A 17,742-nucleotide genomic window follows, 5' to 3' on the forward strand; every position below is an offset into this window, starting at 1 on the left:
GGACGAAAAACGTCGTAAGCTGTAGTGAAACTTCGGTGAAGGTCGGGTGGTGAGTTACATTACGACGCACGGCACGAACAGTGGACGCACTATGCGTGATGCTCGAGATACACACGATAGACATGACTGATAAAAATGGCGCGGCGACATATTGGCTAAAACCGGGCAGAAAAGACCAGTTAGGGCAGAGAACACAGACCTTTGGAGAACTCGAAACCTGGGGAGGGAATTCATGGCAGAGGGACAACAGCGAAAGCGCCCGCGAGGTATATACCGGGTGATCAAAAGGTCAGTATAAATTTGAAAACTGAATAAATCACGGAATAATGTAGATAGAGGGGTACAAATTGACACACATGCTTGGAATGACATGGGGTTTTATTAGAACCAAAAAGATACAAAAGTTCAAAAAATGTCCGACAGATGGCGCTTCATCTGATCAGAATACCAATAATTAGCATAACAAAGTAAGACAAAGCAAAGATGATATTCTTTACAGGAAATGGTCAATATGTCCACCATCATTCCTCAACAACAGCTGTAGTCGAGGAATAATGTTGTGAACAGCACTGTAAAGCATGTCCGGACTTACGGTGAGGCACTGGCGTCGGATGTTGTCTTTCAGCATCCGTAGAGATGTCGGTCGATCACGGTACACTTGCGACTTCAGGTAACCCCAAAGCCAATAATCGCACGGACTGAGGTCTGGGGACCTGGGAGGCCAAGCGTGACGAAAGTGGCGGCTGAGCACACGATCATCACCAAACGACGCGCGCAAGAGATCTTTCACGCGTCTAGCAATATGGGGTATAGCGCCATCCTGCATAAACATCGTACGTTCCAGCAGGTGTTTATCCGCCAGGCTGGGGATGATGCGATTCTGTAACATATCGGCGTACCTCTCACCCGTCACTGTAGCAGTTTTGCTGTCCAGCGCCATCTGTCGGACATTTTGTGAACTTTGTTTTTTTTTTTTGTTTAAAATAAACCCCATGTCACTCCAAGCATGTGTATCAATTTTTACCTCTCTATCTACATTATTCTGTGGTTTATTAAGTTTTCAAATTTATACTAACTTTTTGATCACCCTGTATGTTCATCTACATCTACATGGATACTCCGCAAATCACAATTAAGTGCCTGGCAGAGGCTGCATCAAACAACCTTCACAATAATTCTCTATTATTCCCATCTCGAACAGCGTACGGAAAAAACGAACACCCGTATCTTTACGTGCGTGCTCCCATTTCCCTAATTTTATTATGACGATCGTTTCTGCCTATGTAGTTCGGCGTCAACAAAATATTTTCACATTCCGAGGAGGAAGTTAGTGATTGAGATTTCGCCGCAACGGAAAACGCCTTTGTTTTGATTATGTCCACCCCAAATCCCAAACATTTAAGTTCCAACCAACGTATATTTATTTATTTATTTATTTATTTATTTATTTTCGTGTTATGGCTTCTGCCATAATTAATTTTCATGGGTCACCTTGACTAGGCTTACTAACAAAAAAAAAAATTGTGCCCATTTAATTAAAATGATTTAAGCTTTGTAACGACTCACTTTAGTTTTGTGCGCCAACCAAAAATTACCTCTTCATTATGGCAAAGTGTGAAGTAAGAAATTTTGAAACAGAGCTATGTATTTCGGACACTTTTTAAGATTATTGTGCTCTTCCATTATTTACTGCATGTACTCGTCTATACCCGCATGTTTAACCGTAATTGCAAAATATGCGAACTGGTCGATAATCCAAGTGTAGCTGTTGTTCTATGTTTCAGGAATGAAATGCCAGTTTGGTTGAGGTACTTCTTTAAGTGTTAAAGCAGATTCAGTAGTCCTAGTAATTAAGTGCGAGTTCTTTTCTAGCCCATTTCCATTCGTGCAATTGGTATGGGCCGATTGGGATGTGTGCTTGTGGTGTGCGTACTGTAAGACCTTCGGTACACCCACCATCAGGTTATTTGACTTGTCGCTCTATCGAAGTAGGCGAGTGTCAGCAATATGTCTGGTGGTGTTATCGTGGCGTGTTTATCTTCTGCCGTTAGGTCAGACGATAGAAATGCCACTTCTACGCTTAGAGTAGCAGATTGACGGTGACCAACTTTAAACAGAACTTGATCAATTTTCACACACATTCATTAAAATAACAACAATCATAAACCTTACTTAGCTAGATTCTGGATGCTATTTACAATTGACAGTCTGAAGTTTCTTTGGTCTTGCTACGTTAATCTTATTCTCACATATCTCTGATACTTGACAAAGTGTCTATTCATTTATCTTCATGGCTATGTACAGGAATATGACAATCTTATTAGGCACAGACTGAAACTTGACTATAGATTAGTACAGACTAATGCAGACTGATTTTTTTTCCTTTATTGAGTTTCGATTCCCCCTAAAGGGGGCGGGCTGGCAGCAGCTTATTACGCCGCTCTTCAGCCTACAGAATTTGTTTTAAAAAGATGAAGATAATAAAAATAACAGTTGGCGATAAAATCGGTGACTTAAAGGTAAAATGGCAGAAAATACTGGAGCTTAAAGCATAAAACACAGGGTGGATGATGCTAATAAAATACACAGGAAGCATAAAAAATAAGAGACAGACAATTAAAAAAAACATGGCGACAGTCTGGTTTCTGTTCGTAAGAGATATCAAATAAACACCCAGCGACAGCATGATATCTGTTCGCAACCCTGTGGAAAGACGCACAACACTGAACACTCACTTAAACACTACACTAAAAAATTGGCACAAATATGACATACCACACCCGAGAGCAGGTGGGGGGAAACTGATCAGATGACGGGAAAAAGGGGGGGAAGGAGAGGAAAAGTGGAGGGGGGAAAGGAGCCAATGGAAGATGAGGATACATAAGAGGGGGGGAGGGGTGCTGAGCAGACGTGCCTGGGAGTGGGGAAGGCAGAGGAGGGGAGTCTAAAAGGACGTGGGGGGGGGAGAAAGGAGATAGGGAGACGGTAGGTGGGGAAAAACACAGGATGGAAGAGGGGAGGAAGAGGGAGCCCAGGGAAAGGCCGGAGGAAAGGAGGGGGGGTGAGGATCAGAGTTGATAGGAAGAATAAATGGAGGGAGAGACGGCGTCATCCGGGAGGGGGAGTTGATGGAAGCTGCCTTGGGCAAGGAGATGTAGGGTGTAGAGATGGAGAGTAGGGGGGACACAACGGTGAAGACGTGGCAGGGGGTGGGGATGGGAGAGGAGAGGAGCAACCAGGGGGTGAGGGGGTTCAAGAGGGCGGGAGGTGTAGAGGATGCGGATATGTTTGAGGAATAGGAGCTGATGGGGGAAAGGAATGAGATCATAGAGGATCTGCGTGGGGGACGGGAGGCGTATACGGAAGGCGAGGCGGAGGGCATGACGCTCGAGGATCTGGAGGGACTTATAAAATTTGGGGGGGGGGCAGATATCCAGGCAGGACTGGCATAACAGAGGATGGGACGGATTAAGGATTTGTAGGTGTGGAGGATGGTAGAGGGGTGCAACCCCCACGTCCGGCCAGAGAGGAGTTTGAGGAGTCGGAGGCGGTTGTGGGCTTCGGATTGGATGGAGCAGAGATGAGGGATCCAGGTGAGGTGACAGTCAATGGTGAGGCCGAGGTACTAATCGCAGGTCTGTACCCTCGTTGTAATACCTCCCGTGTTCAGGTATTGCTGCGCGAGTGTGATCCGCGAGGAGAAAAGGTTCTACGTTAGCAGCAATCTCATTGGCTGCGTTACATATTAATACGCGGACCGGCGGAAGCAGAATTTGGTCCATCTCTAAGGCAGCGCCATCTTGTAGTGTGGAGACGGACGAGTGCTGCACCTGCGCCGTTGTGCTCAGCGGGGCGCGCTCTAGTGGGAAAGTCGTGTACGCGCTGACTACGCGGAACTATGTACACAACAGTGCCAAGGTATCTTCTCGTTTATATTATCATTCCATGTGGACACTATTTTGGAGTGGAGGATGGGATTAATAATATTTTTCCAGACATTACTTCAGTGGACCATTGTATATTTTGCTTGCACAGGGTTTGAGCCGACTGAAGTGGCCGTGCGGTTAAAGGCGCTGCAGTCTGGAACCGCAAGACCGCTACGGTCGCAGGTTCGAATCCTGCCTCGGGCATGGATGTTTGTGATGTCCTTAGGTTAGTTAGGTTTAACTAGTTCTAAGTTCTAGGGGACTAATGACCTCAGAAGTTGAGTCCCATAGTGCTCAGAACCATTTTTTTGCACGGGGTTTGGCCTATGGTGTCTCGTGAGGTGGTAATATGTCCTTCTGGTGTGAAGCTGATGTGGAGTATATTGAATATACCATTTGAACACAATGAACTCTTAACGTCTGGCCCTAATGCACATATACATCAGTTACATAATAGACTTGTAAAACTTTCTCCTGCGATCGATTTTCTCGCAATTGCCAGAGTAGTGCACCTTACTACTTGCACATTATGTTGTTTGAAGTAAACCTGTGATCCCAACGTTGTGGCCGCCCCTTGTTGGTTACAAGGAGGCAGGTCATCTATAAATGGCAGCAAATAAAATATGAATCGTCCAGTTAGGCAATGCAGTTTGGAGGATTGCCAAAGCTGCAGTGAGGCTGCCGCGACGGTGGATGGGCGCAGGGCTGAGCTTGCGGCCGGCGGTGACCCGTGAAGGAAGGAACGAGTTGGCGACCGTGACAGGAAGAGGCGAGGAGAAGCGGGGGCGTGGAAACTGGGCCGCCGCAGCCAGTGTTTCTAGACACAGGGCGAGAGGCGTTTCGCAAGTGTCAGTCTAAAGGAGAGGAGCGCCGTGGCGAAATTAGCTGACATTTCGTCGGTGGTGATGGTAACTGAGTGCTAATATTACGCCAAAGAATGATGGGGTGAAGGGGTGGTGGTGGGGGGAGGTCATCTGCGACCCTGCTATTTTTCCTTCGACAGGATGAAATAACCCTCTACAAGCCTACTGGATATTGGACGAAAATAGGCGCAAATGAGGACACTGGCGGATAACGATACAAGCAAATAACTCTAATAAAACATGTAGTCTTCTTGGTTTTACGGCCTCCTAATAAACGTAGGTATGGAAACCAATTAACGATCTGTCATTCGTGGGGGACCACAGTCATATAGAACTTTTTGAAAGAAATTTCCGCCATTTCACTGTTAATAGTTCATTTACAGGGTGATTCAAAAAGAATACCACAACTTTAAAAATGTGTATTTAATGAAAGAAACATAATATAACCTTCTGTTATACATCATTACAAAGAGTATTTAAAAAGGTTTTTTTTTTTCACTCAAAAACAAGTCCAGAGATGTTCAATATGGCCCCCTCCAGACACTCGAGCAAATATCAACCCGATACTCCAACTCGTTCCACACTCTCTGTAGCATATCAGGCGTAACAGTTTGGATAGCTGCTGTTATTTCTCGTTTCAAAGCATCAATGGTGGCTGGGAGAGGTGGCCGAAACACCATATCCTTAACATACCCCCATAAGAAAAAATCGCAGGGGGTAAGATCAGGGCTTCTTGGAGGCCAGTGATGAAGTGCTCTGTCACGGGCTGCCTGGCGGCCGATCCATCGCCTCGGGTAGTTGACGTTCAGGTTTCATAACTAACCTTTTTCGTAGGACTCTCCATACAGTTGATTGTGGAATTTGCAGCTCTGTGCTAGCTCTGCGAGTCGATTTTCCTGGGCTGCGAACAAATGCTTGCTGGATGCGTGCTACATTTTCATCACTCGTTCTCGGCCGTCCAGAACTTTTCCCTTTGCACAAACACCCATTCTCTGTAAACTGTTTATACCAACGTTTAATACACCACCTATCAGGAGGTTTAACACCATACTTCGTTCGAAATGCACGCTGAACAACTGTCGTCGATTCACTTCTGCCGTACTCAATAACACAAAAAGCTTTCTGTTGAGTGGTCGCCATCTTAGCATCAACTGACGCTGACGCCTAGTCAACAGCGCCTCAAGCGAACAAATGTACAACTAAATGAAACTTTATAGCTTCCGTAATTCGCCGACAGGTAGTGCTTAGCTCTGCCTTTTGTCGTTGCAGAGTTTCAAATTTCTAAAATTGTGATATTTTTTTTGAATCACCCTGTATTTTACACAATCCTGATTTCGGCTTTATAATCATTTTCAAGAGCGTGTTGAAATGTTGGAACATGTTCGACCTGTCTGTGACGTGTCATCATCGAAGAACATCACCAAAGAGATCTTTTCTTTTCTGACGACATTGCATACTGAAAGTCGTGGATCAAGGCATCACGTAGATGCAGCATTTATTTCGAAAGGGATTCGATTGACTTCACACCAAAGATTGGGTACGTACGTACGACCGTATGGGGGATCGAAACTTTGTGAGTGGGTTCAGGATGGCTCAGTTCAAGTGGTTCAAATGGCTCTGAGCACTGTGGGACTTAACATCTGAGGTCATCAGTCCCCTAGAACGTAGAACTACTTAAACCTAACTAACCTAAGGACATCACACACATCCATGCCTGAGGCTGGATTCGAACCTGAGACCGTAGCAGCAGTGCGGTTCCTGCCTGAGGCCCCTAGAACCGCTCGGTCACAGCGGCCGGCTCTGAATTGCACACTTTGCAAAAACAAAAAGGTAGTACCGTATGAGCATAGTGTCACTGATTCTCAGCTGGAATCGGTCAACTCATACAAATACCTGGGTGTGGTAATTTGCAGGAATACGATATAGAACGATCACATAAGCTCAGTTGGAGGTAAAGCAGGTTTCCTAATACATTGTGTAATAAAATGTACCTCCTGCCACGCATTTTCTGCCCGTTCACGGAGTATAGACATAAACTTGCAAGTACAAGTAAGCTACTGTAGGTCCCCAACAACTCTTACAACAATGATCAGTATGTCTAAAATTTTGGAACTACGAACTGCTTAGTGCACGCTAAAATGCAAATGAGAGCAGTCGCAGTAAGTAGTATATCATGCCTTGAGTGCAATAGTTGAAGGCAAGGAAAATGTAATTACATAGAGAATGTCACACAAGTTAAGCGAACTCACCAGCGTACGAGAATATCGGGTGGTCGTTGGAGTGGTTGGTGAACTTGGTCCAGGCGCAGAGGGTGAACTGCTGGATGTCTGGGATGTCCGCCTTGTACTGAATGTACTGAAACACAACACAAACACGCCACTCTGTAAGTTACAGTCTCGCATTCCGACGTCTTCTAGCATGGAGCATTTTCTGTTTGTAGCTAGGCCGGCGAATGTGTTTATACAGTTTTAGAAATAAACGAAAATGTGACAGCCCAACCATGAAAAATCTCTCTCACAAGGGAACCTCCCCATCGCACCCCCCTCAGATTTACACTCCTGGAAATGGAAAAAAGAACACATTGACACCGGTGTGTCAGACCCACCATACTTGCTCCGGACACTGCGAGAGGGCTGTACAAGCAATGATCACACGCACGGCACAGCGGACACACCAGGAACCGCGGTGTTGGCCGTCGAATGGCGCTAGCTGCGCAGCATTTGTGCACCGCCGCCGTCAGTGTCATCCAGTTTGCCGTGGCATACGGAGCTCCATCGCAGTCTTTAACACTGGTAGCATGCCGCGACAGCGTGTACGTGAAACGTATGTGCAGTTGATGGACTTTGAGCGGGGGCGTATAGTGGGCATGCGGGAGGCCGGGTGGACGTACCGCCGAATTGCTCAACACGTGGGGCGTGAGGTCTCCACAGTACATCGATGTTGTCGCCAGTGGTCGGCGGAAGGTGCACGTGCTCGTCGACCTGGGACCGGACCGCAGCGACGCACGGATGCACGCCAAGACCGTAGGATCCTACGCAGTGACGTAGGGGACCGCACCGCCACTTCCCAGCAAATTAGGGACACTGCTGCTCCTGGGGTATCGGCGAGGACCATTCGCAACCGTCTCCATGAAGCTGGGCTACGGTCCCGCACACCGTTAGGCCGTCTTCCGCTCACGCCCCAACATCGTGCAGCCCGCCTCCAGTGGTGTCGCGACAGGCGTGAATGGAGGGACGAATGGAGACGTGTCGTCTTCAGCGATGAGAGTCGCTTCTGCCTTGGTGCCAATGATGGTCGTATGCGTGTTTGGCGCCGTGCAGGTGAGCGCCACAATCAGGACTGCATACGACCGAGGCACACAGGGCCAACACCCGGCATCATGGTGTGGGGAGCGATCTCCTACACTGGCCGTACACCACTGGTGATCGTCGAGGGGACACTGAATAGTGCACGGTACATCCAAACCGTCATCGAACCCATCGTTCTAGCATTCGTAGACCGGCAAGGGAACTTGCTGTTCCAACAGGACAATGCACGTCCGCATGTATCCCGTGCCACCCAACGTGCTCTAGAAGGTGTAAGTCAACTACCCTGGCCAGCAAGATCTCCGGATCTGTCCCCCATTGAGCGTGTTTGGGACTGGATGAAGCGTCGTCTCACGCGGTCTGCACGTCCAGCACGAACGCTGGTCCAACTGAGGCGCCAGGTGGAAATGGCATGGCAAGCCGTTCCACAGGACTACATCCAGCATCTGTACGATCGTCTCCATGGGAGAATAGCAGCCTGCATTGCTGCGAAAGGTGGATATACACTGTACTAGTGCCGACATTGTGCATGCTCTGTTGCCTGTGTCTATGTGCCTGTGGTTCTGTCAGTGTGATCATGTGATGTATCTGACCCCAGGAATGTGTCAATAAAGTTTCCCCTTCCTGGGACAATGAATTCACGGTGTTCTTATTTCAATTTCCAGGAGTGTAGTTATAAGTTGGCACAGTGGATAGGCCTCGAAAAACTGAACACAGTTCAATCGAGAAAACAGGAAGAAGTTGTGTGCAACTATGAAAAAAGAAGCAAAATATACAAACTGAGTAGTCCATGCGCAAGACAGGCAACATCAAGAATAATGTGAGCTTAGGAGCGCCGTGGTCCTGTGGTTAGCGTGAGTACCTTGGTTCAAGTCTACCCTCGAGTGAAAAGTTTAATTTCTTGTTTTCAGATAATTATCAAAGTTCAGGCACTCTCACATAATCAACTTCGCTCTCCAAAATTCCAGGACATGTTCAGATTTGCTTCGACATATGCAGGATTTGACAGTCTACACACGGAAAAATTTGAAAACGTTAAAAACATATGTTTTGACAGAGCACAGGGAAAACTGTGCGACTGTGAAACTGTTGCATTCATTTGTTGCAGTTTATGTGACAAACTCTTATGTTTTCATCACTTTTTGGGAGTGATTATCACATCCACAAGAAAACCTAAGTCGGGCAAGGTAGAAGAATCTTTTTACTCATTCGCCAAGTGTACAAGTTTCGTGGGTCGACAACATATTCCTGTCATGTGACGCACATGCCGTCACCAGTGTCGTATAGAATATATCAGACGTGTTTTCCTGTGGAGGAATCGGTTGACCTATGACCTTGCGATCAAATGTTTTCGGTTCCCATTGGAGAGGCACGTCCTTTCGTCTACTAATCGCACGGTTTTGCGGTGCTGTCGCGAAAACACAGACACTAAACTTATTACAGTGAACAGAGACGTCAATGAACGAACGGACAGATCATAACTTTACGAAAATAAAGAATTAAAATTTTCACTCGAGGGAAGACTTGAACCAAGGACCACTCGTTCCGCAGGTGCTCACGCTAACCACGGGACCACGGCGCTGCTAAGCTCACATTGTCGTTAATGTTGCTTATGTTGCACATGGACTACTCAGTTTGTATATTTTGCTTATTTTTTTCATAGTTCCACACAACTTCTTCCTGTTTTGTCGATTGATCTGTGTTCAGTTTTTCAAGGCCTATCCACTGTGCCAACTTATAACTAAATCTGAAGGGGGTGCGACGGGGAGGTTCCCTTGTCAGTGATCGGTGTTTATGCTTTTAGTTCCAAAGTGTGCTGAATCCCAGTAGGATAACAGTTTATACAATTAAATCTCAATACTAAAAACTTAATTGTATTTGTTTAATTTTTATGTACAGGTTGGTTTCATGATGATGTTACAAAGTTTCATGGATGATGAAGAAGCATAAATGTATTAATTTGAGGAAGAGACCCTGGTGCGGAAACGATCGCGTAGAAAGTTGCAATCGAAAATGGTTCTCATACATCTGACACTGAAACTCTTCTAATGGAAGCTCTTTGCTTTCCAAATTTTGAGAGGATGAAGTGAGGATGAAAACAATAAAAAAAAGTCTACTAAACTAGAGTCCTAAAATGTATGCCTTAAAAGCTATGGGCACCTGTTCAGTAAAAGAGATGTTTTTCACAGTAGTAAATATGAAAAACTGCTCATAGCTCTTAATGTATGTACTTTAGAGCCCATGTTTACTGAACATTTTATTCTTCTTTTGGTCAGTACTACTTCCTCCCACATCTGGAAAGCAAAGAGCGTGTGTTACAAGGGTTTCTCAGCTATCAGAAGGATTTTCGCTTATAAATTTGGACTCAGTCGTTTCCGCACCGGGGTCCCTTACTTCAGATTGATACAGTTACTCCCCTCCGTCATCAAGGAATCACCCTCTACATTTATTAGGCTGCTAAAGATAATCTATAACTTGTAAATAAATCAGACTGCACTTAGTTGAGAAGGAAGTGAAATACGGTTTGAGTCTGTTCTCGGATGTTATTTTAATCTGTACACTGAACAAGCAATAGAGGAAACCAAAGAGAAATTTGGAAAGCGAATTATAGTTCTGGAAGAAGAAATAAAAAGTTTGAGCGCTGCCGATGACTGTATCAGAGACGGCGTAGGAGTTTGAAGAGCAGTTGAACGAAACTGATAGTGTCTTGAAAAGAGGTTGGATGTTAGAAAGTAACAAATTAAAAGTAGCAAATGAGCTTTATTAGTTCGGCAGCTGAAATATAAGCAGCAGTCAAAACGTGAAAGTTGCCCTACCTGGTACACTGACGCGGAATCTGTTACACCACGAACATCATGACTTAACATTATCAAAGCGATTCTCTTGTAGGATAAGTTGAGTAAAATTTCATCCTTATACCAACACATTTTCAGTAAAGAAAAAGGCCACGCCTAGAGATGAAGACTGGTGTCAGCACGTGCTCGCTATTAGGTGTGTCAAACGTTACTGCAACTTTTCAGATGATCGATGTGCAACTTTTCACCATTTTTCGGACTTTCACAAAAGTAAAAATTACTGGAACGAGGGACGTATCGCACAGACAGTTCGCTATAGTTGTGTAACTGCAGAACGAGTGTAGACGAGGTGGACTGGGACAACAGTGTGGAAAGAAGAGTGGGCAAGGATCCTTCCAGAAGCAATGGACAATGAGTAGAACATAGGGTTGTTGGAAGGTCTCTGACGAATAGGTGGACGACAATAGCTGAAGTCTGGACAGAGGTTGCAGGCAGGGTGTCACCACAAACACATTACTGGAAGCTGGGTAGAGATCTCGAGTTGGCTAGCATCTTTTACATACGACACAGTACCACAGTCAACATAGACTTGATTGGTTTAGAGACTGTGCCAGATGGAATATTAACTGGCATTCTACAGTGTTCAGTGATGAGTCACACTTCTGTTAGTTGTAGATAGATCTGTGTCAACATGTTAGTGAACAAGCTGCTGGAAGGTCACGGCAAGCAGAGGTTTTCGAGACCCATATCTCTCCTACTCTGGGTATTGTAGTGTTGAGGAGCCACTGGATATGATAACAGGGCTGATGAGATAATTGTTGGAGGCTGTGAACGTCCCACTACGTGGCAAGAATGATAAACACTGCAGTTACACCCTTCATTAACATGGCACCAAATGGTGTATTCTAGCAGGATAGCGCATGACCCCACATGTCAGTTTACACCACAGATGTCTTGAAGAATGTGCAGATTCTCGATTGGCCTACCTGGTCTTCTCATTTCTCACCCACAGAGTGTGCCTGGGATTGAAAGGAAGACGTAAGCTTCCAACGAAGCCTTCAGTCAGCGCTATCACTGTACATGTAAGACACTGCATGTGTTTCATATACGACAAGGAATTTCTCAAAACATTCTGATATTGTTTCCTTCTGTGCCACAAGAAATACAAGCATGTACTGATGCCAATGGGGATCACACACTATACTGTTGTTGATGATGGACCATCAGTACTGAACGGAATACCCATTATGTGATGAACATCCCCAAAAAATTTGATAAATATCCAATTGATACTTCATGGTGTAACACATATTGAGGTAAAGCTATTGAATAATGAGATGAAGTTATTATATGACTTATGTTACTCACCTGGAAATAGAGGTCCTGTGTGAATGTGACCTTGTAGAGGGCGCACTGTCCCCCGTCCGCTTCACCGAATCCTTGACTCGCACCGTATAGTGGCGAGGATATTCCTTCGGGCCCGTCCAGGGTGGATATCTTGTTGACCAAGTTCTGGTAGGATACTGCAGGCGCTGCAGAACCCAAAGTCAGGCCGATGCTGGAGCCTGGTTCTGGAATGGGTCTCCATCCTGGAGAAGAGCTGATGACAGCGCCGCCAGTGGCGGGGCGCGGTACTAGCAGCGCTGTTGCCGCTAGCAGCACCAGTTGCACTAACATCTCTGGATCCATTGGAGTGTGTGCTGCTAATGTTTGGCTTCACGTAGTAGTATTGTCGAAATGTAAACAATATCGTCCCTTCCCACACGTATTCTCTATTGTTCTGTTTGTTTAGTGAAAAAAAATGTGTGTATCTGTTTATAACTTCACATTAATATCCATTCACTGTCGAGAAATATAGCACCAAGAAATTTTGATGTAAACATGAAGGTGACGCCTTTCCTTCAGAAAACTGTTCTCATTGTTAATAAAGATAGTAATGTCTGAATCCTTGTTATACCAGTATGTTAACGGGACAGTTATGAATGACAGTCTGCTGTGCAGTAGCTTTGCTTGCAGTTTGAAACTTGAGTCTTGCGAATTATTTCACGATAGGCTGAAGTTTCGTCTTTCAGAAGGCAACGTGAGGGAAATCGCACAGGATATTGCTTGTAAGCCGCGTTTGGCTGTGTTTCCGTCGCGAAATTTTGTCGGCGGTGCCGAATGCCGCAGATTGCGAAAACAGACGACTGTCTGGCCTAAGAAGGGCGGCAGCAGGCGTGCCAACGTTTGTGAGCTAACGGATCTCAGAAGTTGCAAAGAAAGCGACAACAAAACTTTCGTGTTTCTTGCGACACTTATCGATGTTTTCACTTTTTTTTCTTTCCTCTCCCTTTCAAACACACACTTTTTCTTCTCTCCTTGCTTCGTTCCCTAAATTACTTTTTTTTACGCTGTTACTCTGCTCCCGGTATGGTTTGCATGCGACAGAGCTTTGGTCGCGTTTTAGAAAGCCGCGCCGATTACGCAAGCTTTGCGTGTGGTATGTTAATTAAAACCACTTTCTAGTCTCACTGTGGTTTCTGAAGTGGCGGTAAGCGCTAGGCGATGTCTCGGGACTAAATGTTGGAACTGTCTCCTTCGTTTTCTCTTCCTTATCTTCGCTTCAGCAGAGTGGACATGCGTCGGGTTGTTGAGTCTGGAACAAAAAAGGCAGACGTTTGAGTCAGACGATGAATAGCGCCGAATAGTGAATGATCACAAAAGCCTGTTTTCAAAGTTATGGAGACAGCTATCATACGTTGCGGAATGCAGTATTTCTGTGTGTTGGCAAATCATACTTTCCTGTACTCGTCATACAAATTATAACGTCAGCACACCAAGAAAGCGAAACTCGACGCTGAACACTACAGAATAGGCACACTACGTAGAAGGAAAATCGATGTGTTTTCGTTTTTCTTTCTAAATAATAAATTTTTTTGAAACAGATACTGGCAGAACTAAAGCGGTGAGGAGGGGGCGTGAGTCGTGCTTGGGTAGCTGAGATGGTAGAGCACTTGCCCGCGAAAGGCAAAGGTCCCGAGTTCGAGTCTCGGTCCGGCACACAGTTTTAATCTGCCAGGAAGTTTCATATCAGCGCACACTCCGCTGCAGAGTGAAAATCTCATTCTGGAATAAATTGTTTTGTTGGGTTTTATTGTCCAATATTTCATCTTATCCATCCACCTCTTGATATTCGTTCATCTGTTCAGACAGGAATGTAAAATATAATATAGCACAAAAAAGGTAAATATGCCGTGGGCTTGTTTATCGACTTAGGAGGCATGTTCAGACACATTCAAATCAAAACATGCTGATATACTCGCGCATTTTTACTTGATAGTATTAGTGCCCATGTAATGTAATACAATGCATCGTCTAGGGAAATGTGACATGATACATGTTATGTTATATAGCATGACACAAGCCAACATATCATCTAACATTGCATTTGCCATGTCGTGCAATATGATACAACGTGTCACTAAAATCTAGGATGCATGCATTCCCCCTCTGGGATACTTCCTATTATAGACGCACTCCAACTCTCGGATATTTACTGCTTCAGATGAATCTGATCTCACAGTCAACAAGCACATAAATTTCTGTCTATTTGTCTTACACTGGTCATCATACTTGTAACAGGTAACAGGAGGTGAGTTTGGAGCAGAAATGGCCCCCTTGGAGGAAAAAATCAATCTCCTCGACAAATAAAGAACATGTTTGAGTGTCTTCCCCCCCCCCCCCCCCCGCAAGGAACAAATCCACCCCCAAAAATTTTATCGCCCCAGAAAATCTTTTCTAGTTACTACACGTAGTCGCTTTAGTCACGATATATTGTATATTATTTACTGTAGATAGCGAATCTTTTGGATTTTGGGCACAGGACCATGTGCTTTATAACCTGTAAGTTGCAAGGTGCAGGTGTGCCAACATCTTGCAACTAAGAGAGCTCATTACACTGGGGAAGTAGGGTTAACTCGCAAAAAAAGCGCGAATATCTCAGTATGTTTTGATTTCAATGTCTTTGAAGCTGCTAGATAAATCGAACAGCTATTTCCCATCTTTTATATTGCTAAATCTGCCTTTTTTGTGCTGTGAGAGAAGTATTTTTACATTCTGGTTCCCAGCTTTTACTAAATCATAATTTCGACATTAGACCGCCATAGCTTGGCAGTCCATGTAGATTTTTTGTTGACTAGGGCGATAGATCCGATACGGGTTTTTAATTCTCGAACCATGCTGCTTGTATCTTGGCAGCGAGTAAAGTTTTCTACCTTCTTACAAAATTTGAACTGGTTCGCACAAGTTTGAGACACAGGAGTGGCGAACTTAAAAGAAACCCGCAAAAAAAAGAATGAAGCTAGATTTTTTGAGTTTAAAATTTTATCGTAAGAATGCGTTCTTTTATTTATTTGATTCACTTTAAACCGTTTCTGCGCACTCGTTTCACGTAAGAACAAATTTTACGCTCTACATTTAGCTCGACTTTAAACCATAGTATCTAGGCAACGGATAAAGATTACTGGATTTATATATATACACTCCTGGAAATGGAAAAAAGAACACATTGACACCGGTGTGTCAGACCCACCATACTTGCTCCGGACACTGCGAGAGGGCTGTACAAGCAATGATCACACGCACGGCACAGCGGACACACCAGGAACCGCGGTGTTGGCCGTCGAATGGCGCAAGCTGTGCAGCATTTGTGCACCGCCGCCGTCAGTGTCAGCCAGTTTGCCGTGGCATACGGAGCTCCATCGCAGTCTTTTAACACTGGTAGCATGCCGCGACAGCGTGGACGTGAACCGTATGTGCAGTTGACGGACTTTGAGCGAGGGCGTATAGTGGGCATGCGGGAGGCCGGGTGGACGTACCGCCGAATTGCTCAACACGTCGGGCGTGAGGTCTCCACAGTACATCGATGTTGTCGCCAGTGGTCGGCGGAAGGTGCACGTGCCCGTCGACCTGGGACCGGACCGCAGCGACGCACGGATGCACGCCAAGACCGTAGGATCCTACGCAGTGCCGTAGGGGACCGCACCGCCACTTCCCAGCAAATTAGGGACACTGTTGCTCCTGGGGTATCGGCGAGGACCATTCGCAACCGTCTCCATGAAGCTGGGCTACGGTCCCGCACACCGTTAGGCCGTCTTCCGCTCACGCCCCAACATCGTGCAGCCCGCCTCCAGTGGTGTCGCGACAGGCGTGAATGGAGGGACGAATGGAGACGTGTCGTCTTCAGCGATGAGAGTCGCTTCTGCCTTGGTGCCAATGATGGTCGTATGCGTATTTGGCGCCGTGCAGGTGAGCGCCACAATCAGGACTGCATACGACCGAGGCACACAGGGCCAACACCCGGCATCATGGTGTGGGGAGCGATCTCCTACACTGGCCGTACACCACTGGTGATCGTCGAGGGGACACTGAATAGTGCACGGTACATCCAAACCGTCATCGAACCCATCGTTCTACCATTCCTAGATCGGCAAGGGAACTTGCTGTTCCAACAGGACAATGCACGTCCGCATGTATCCCGTGCCACCCAACGTGCTCTAGAAGGTGTAAGTCAACTACCCTGGCCAGCAAGATCTCCGGATCTGTCCCCCATTGAGCATGTTTGGGACTGGATGAAGCGTCATCTCACGCGGTCTGCACGTCCAGCACGAACGCTGGTCCAACTGAGGCGCCAGGTGGAAATGGCATGGCAAGCCGTTCCACAGGACTACATCCAGCATCTCTACGATCGTCTCCATGGGAGAATTGCAGCCTGCATTGCTGCGAAAGGTGGATACACACTGTACTAGTGCCGACATTGTGCATGCTCTGTGGCCTGTGTCTATGTGCCTGTGGTTCTGTCAGTGTGATCATGTGATGTATCTGACCCCAGGAATGTGTCAATAAAGTTTCCCCTTCCTGGGACAATGAATTCACGGTGTTCTTATTTCAATTTCCAGGAGTGTGTGTGTATATATATATATATATATATATATATATATATATATATATATATATATATATATATATATATATATATATATATATATATATATATATATATTGCTTCCAAAACCTCCCCAAAAAACTTGTTTTTTGCACATAATACCCAAACCAAGGAAGGCTTAGCAGAGCAGTAATTGCAACCCAATTAAAATCTTTTGTAAAAGGAATTAACGGATTCGAACAATTTGCCTGAGCGCCGGTTCGTCGTCCAAACCTTGCTTAATAAACTGTAACATAACTACTGCAAGACGGATGTTCGCATGGCTATACAAATGACCGGTGGCCCAGACCAAACCAAAAACTTTTCACCCCATATTCCGAGCTCAAATGCAACTGAGCAGCTAGCCTTAACCAAACCACTATTTAGCGCGCAGCCTTCTCAAACATATTTGTCACTGCACTTCCCAGCTATAACTATTGATCCAAAATGTTCTTATCTCTCTGCTTATCCACCTAGACTTCTCATTCTTGGAATTTTTTCACTTTTTTCCGTCCTGTCTTTATTCTTATATCTCTTCCTATTCTTTCCTCAGTATTATTCATCCTTTACCTGTTCTTCTCCTCCCTACCTATTCCGCCCTCACTACCTATTCAACCCTCACTGCGTCTTATTTCCTTTCTACCTATTCTTACATCACTTCCTATTCATCCATTTCTTTCCTCTCAGTGTGTTGTCTGTACTCTTCAATATCTTTCATTTTTTTCATTTTGTTTTCTTCTCTCTCTTCCAAATCATTCCCTTCTTTAGATATTCTCGCATCTCTCACATCTTCATTTACGTCTCCCATCTGGATCAACTTATTCCGTTACTAAACTCAAAATCCACTAAAATATGTGTTCCATAGTCTAGTCTATGCCTACACAATTCTCC

General features: G+C 45.3%; 2 protein-coding genes across 2 annotated transcripts in view; one reads left to right on the forward strand and one right to left on the reverse strand.

Annotated features, from left to right (window-relative positions):
* LOC126108512 (uncharacterized) overlaps positions 1–12,579 on the reverse strand; it is a 113,459-nt gene extending 100,880 nt beyond the window's left edge. Inside the window, exons 1-2 of the mRNA XM_049913779.1 lie at positions 12,258–12,579; positions 7,039–7,144 (exon numbers count right to left, since the gene is read on the reverse strand). Coding sequence (XP_049769736.1) covers positions 7,039–7,144; positions 12,258–12,578 — 427 coding nt within the window. The 5' untranslated portion in view covers position 12,579. The remainder of the gene's footprint in view (positions 1–7,038; positions 7,145–12,257) is intronic.
* LOC126108513 (coiled-coil domain-containing protein CG32809-like) overlaps positions 1–17,742 on the forward strand; it is a 626,816-nt gene that overhangs the window by 578,445 nt on the left and 30,629 nt on the right. The window lies entirely within an intron of this gene.

The sequence above is a fragment of the Schistocerca cancellata genome, chromosome 11 (assembly GCF_023864275.1).
Source record: "Schistocerca cancellata isolate TAMUIC-IGC-003103 chromosome 11, iqSchCanc2.1, whole genome shotgun sequence".
NCBI lineage: Eukaryota > Metazoa > Arthropoda > Insecta > Orthoptera > Acrididae > Schistocerca > Schistocerca cancellata.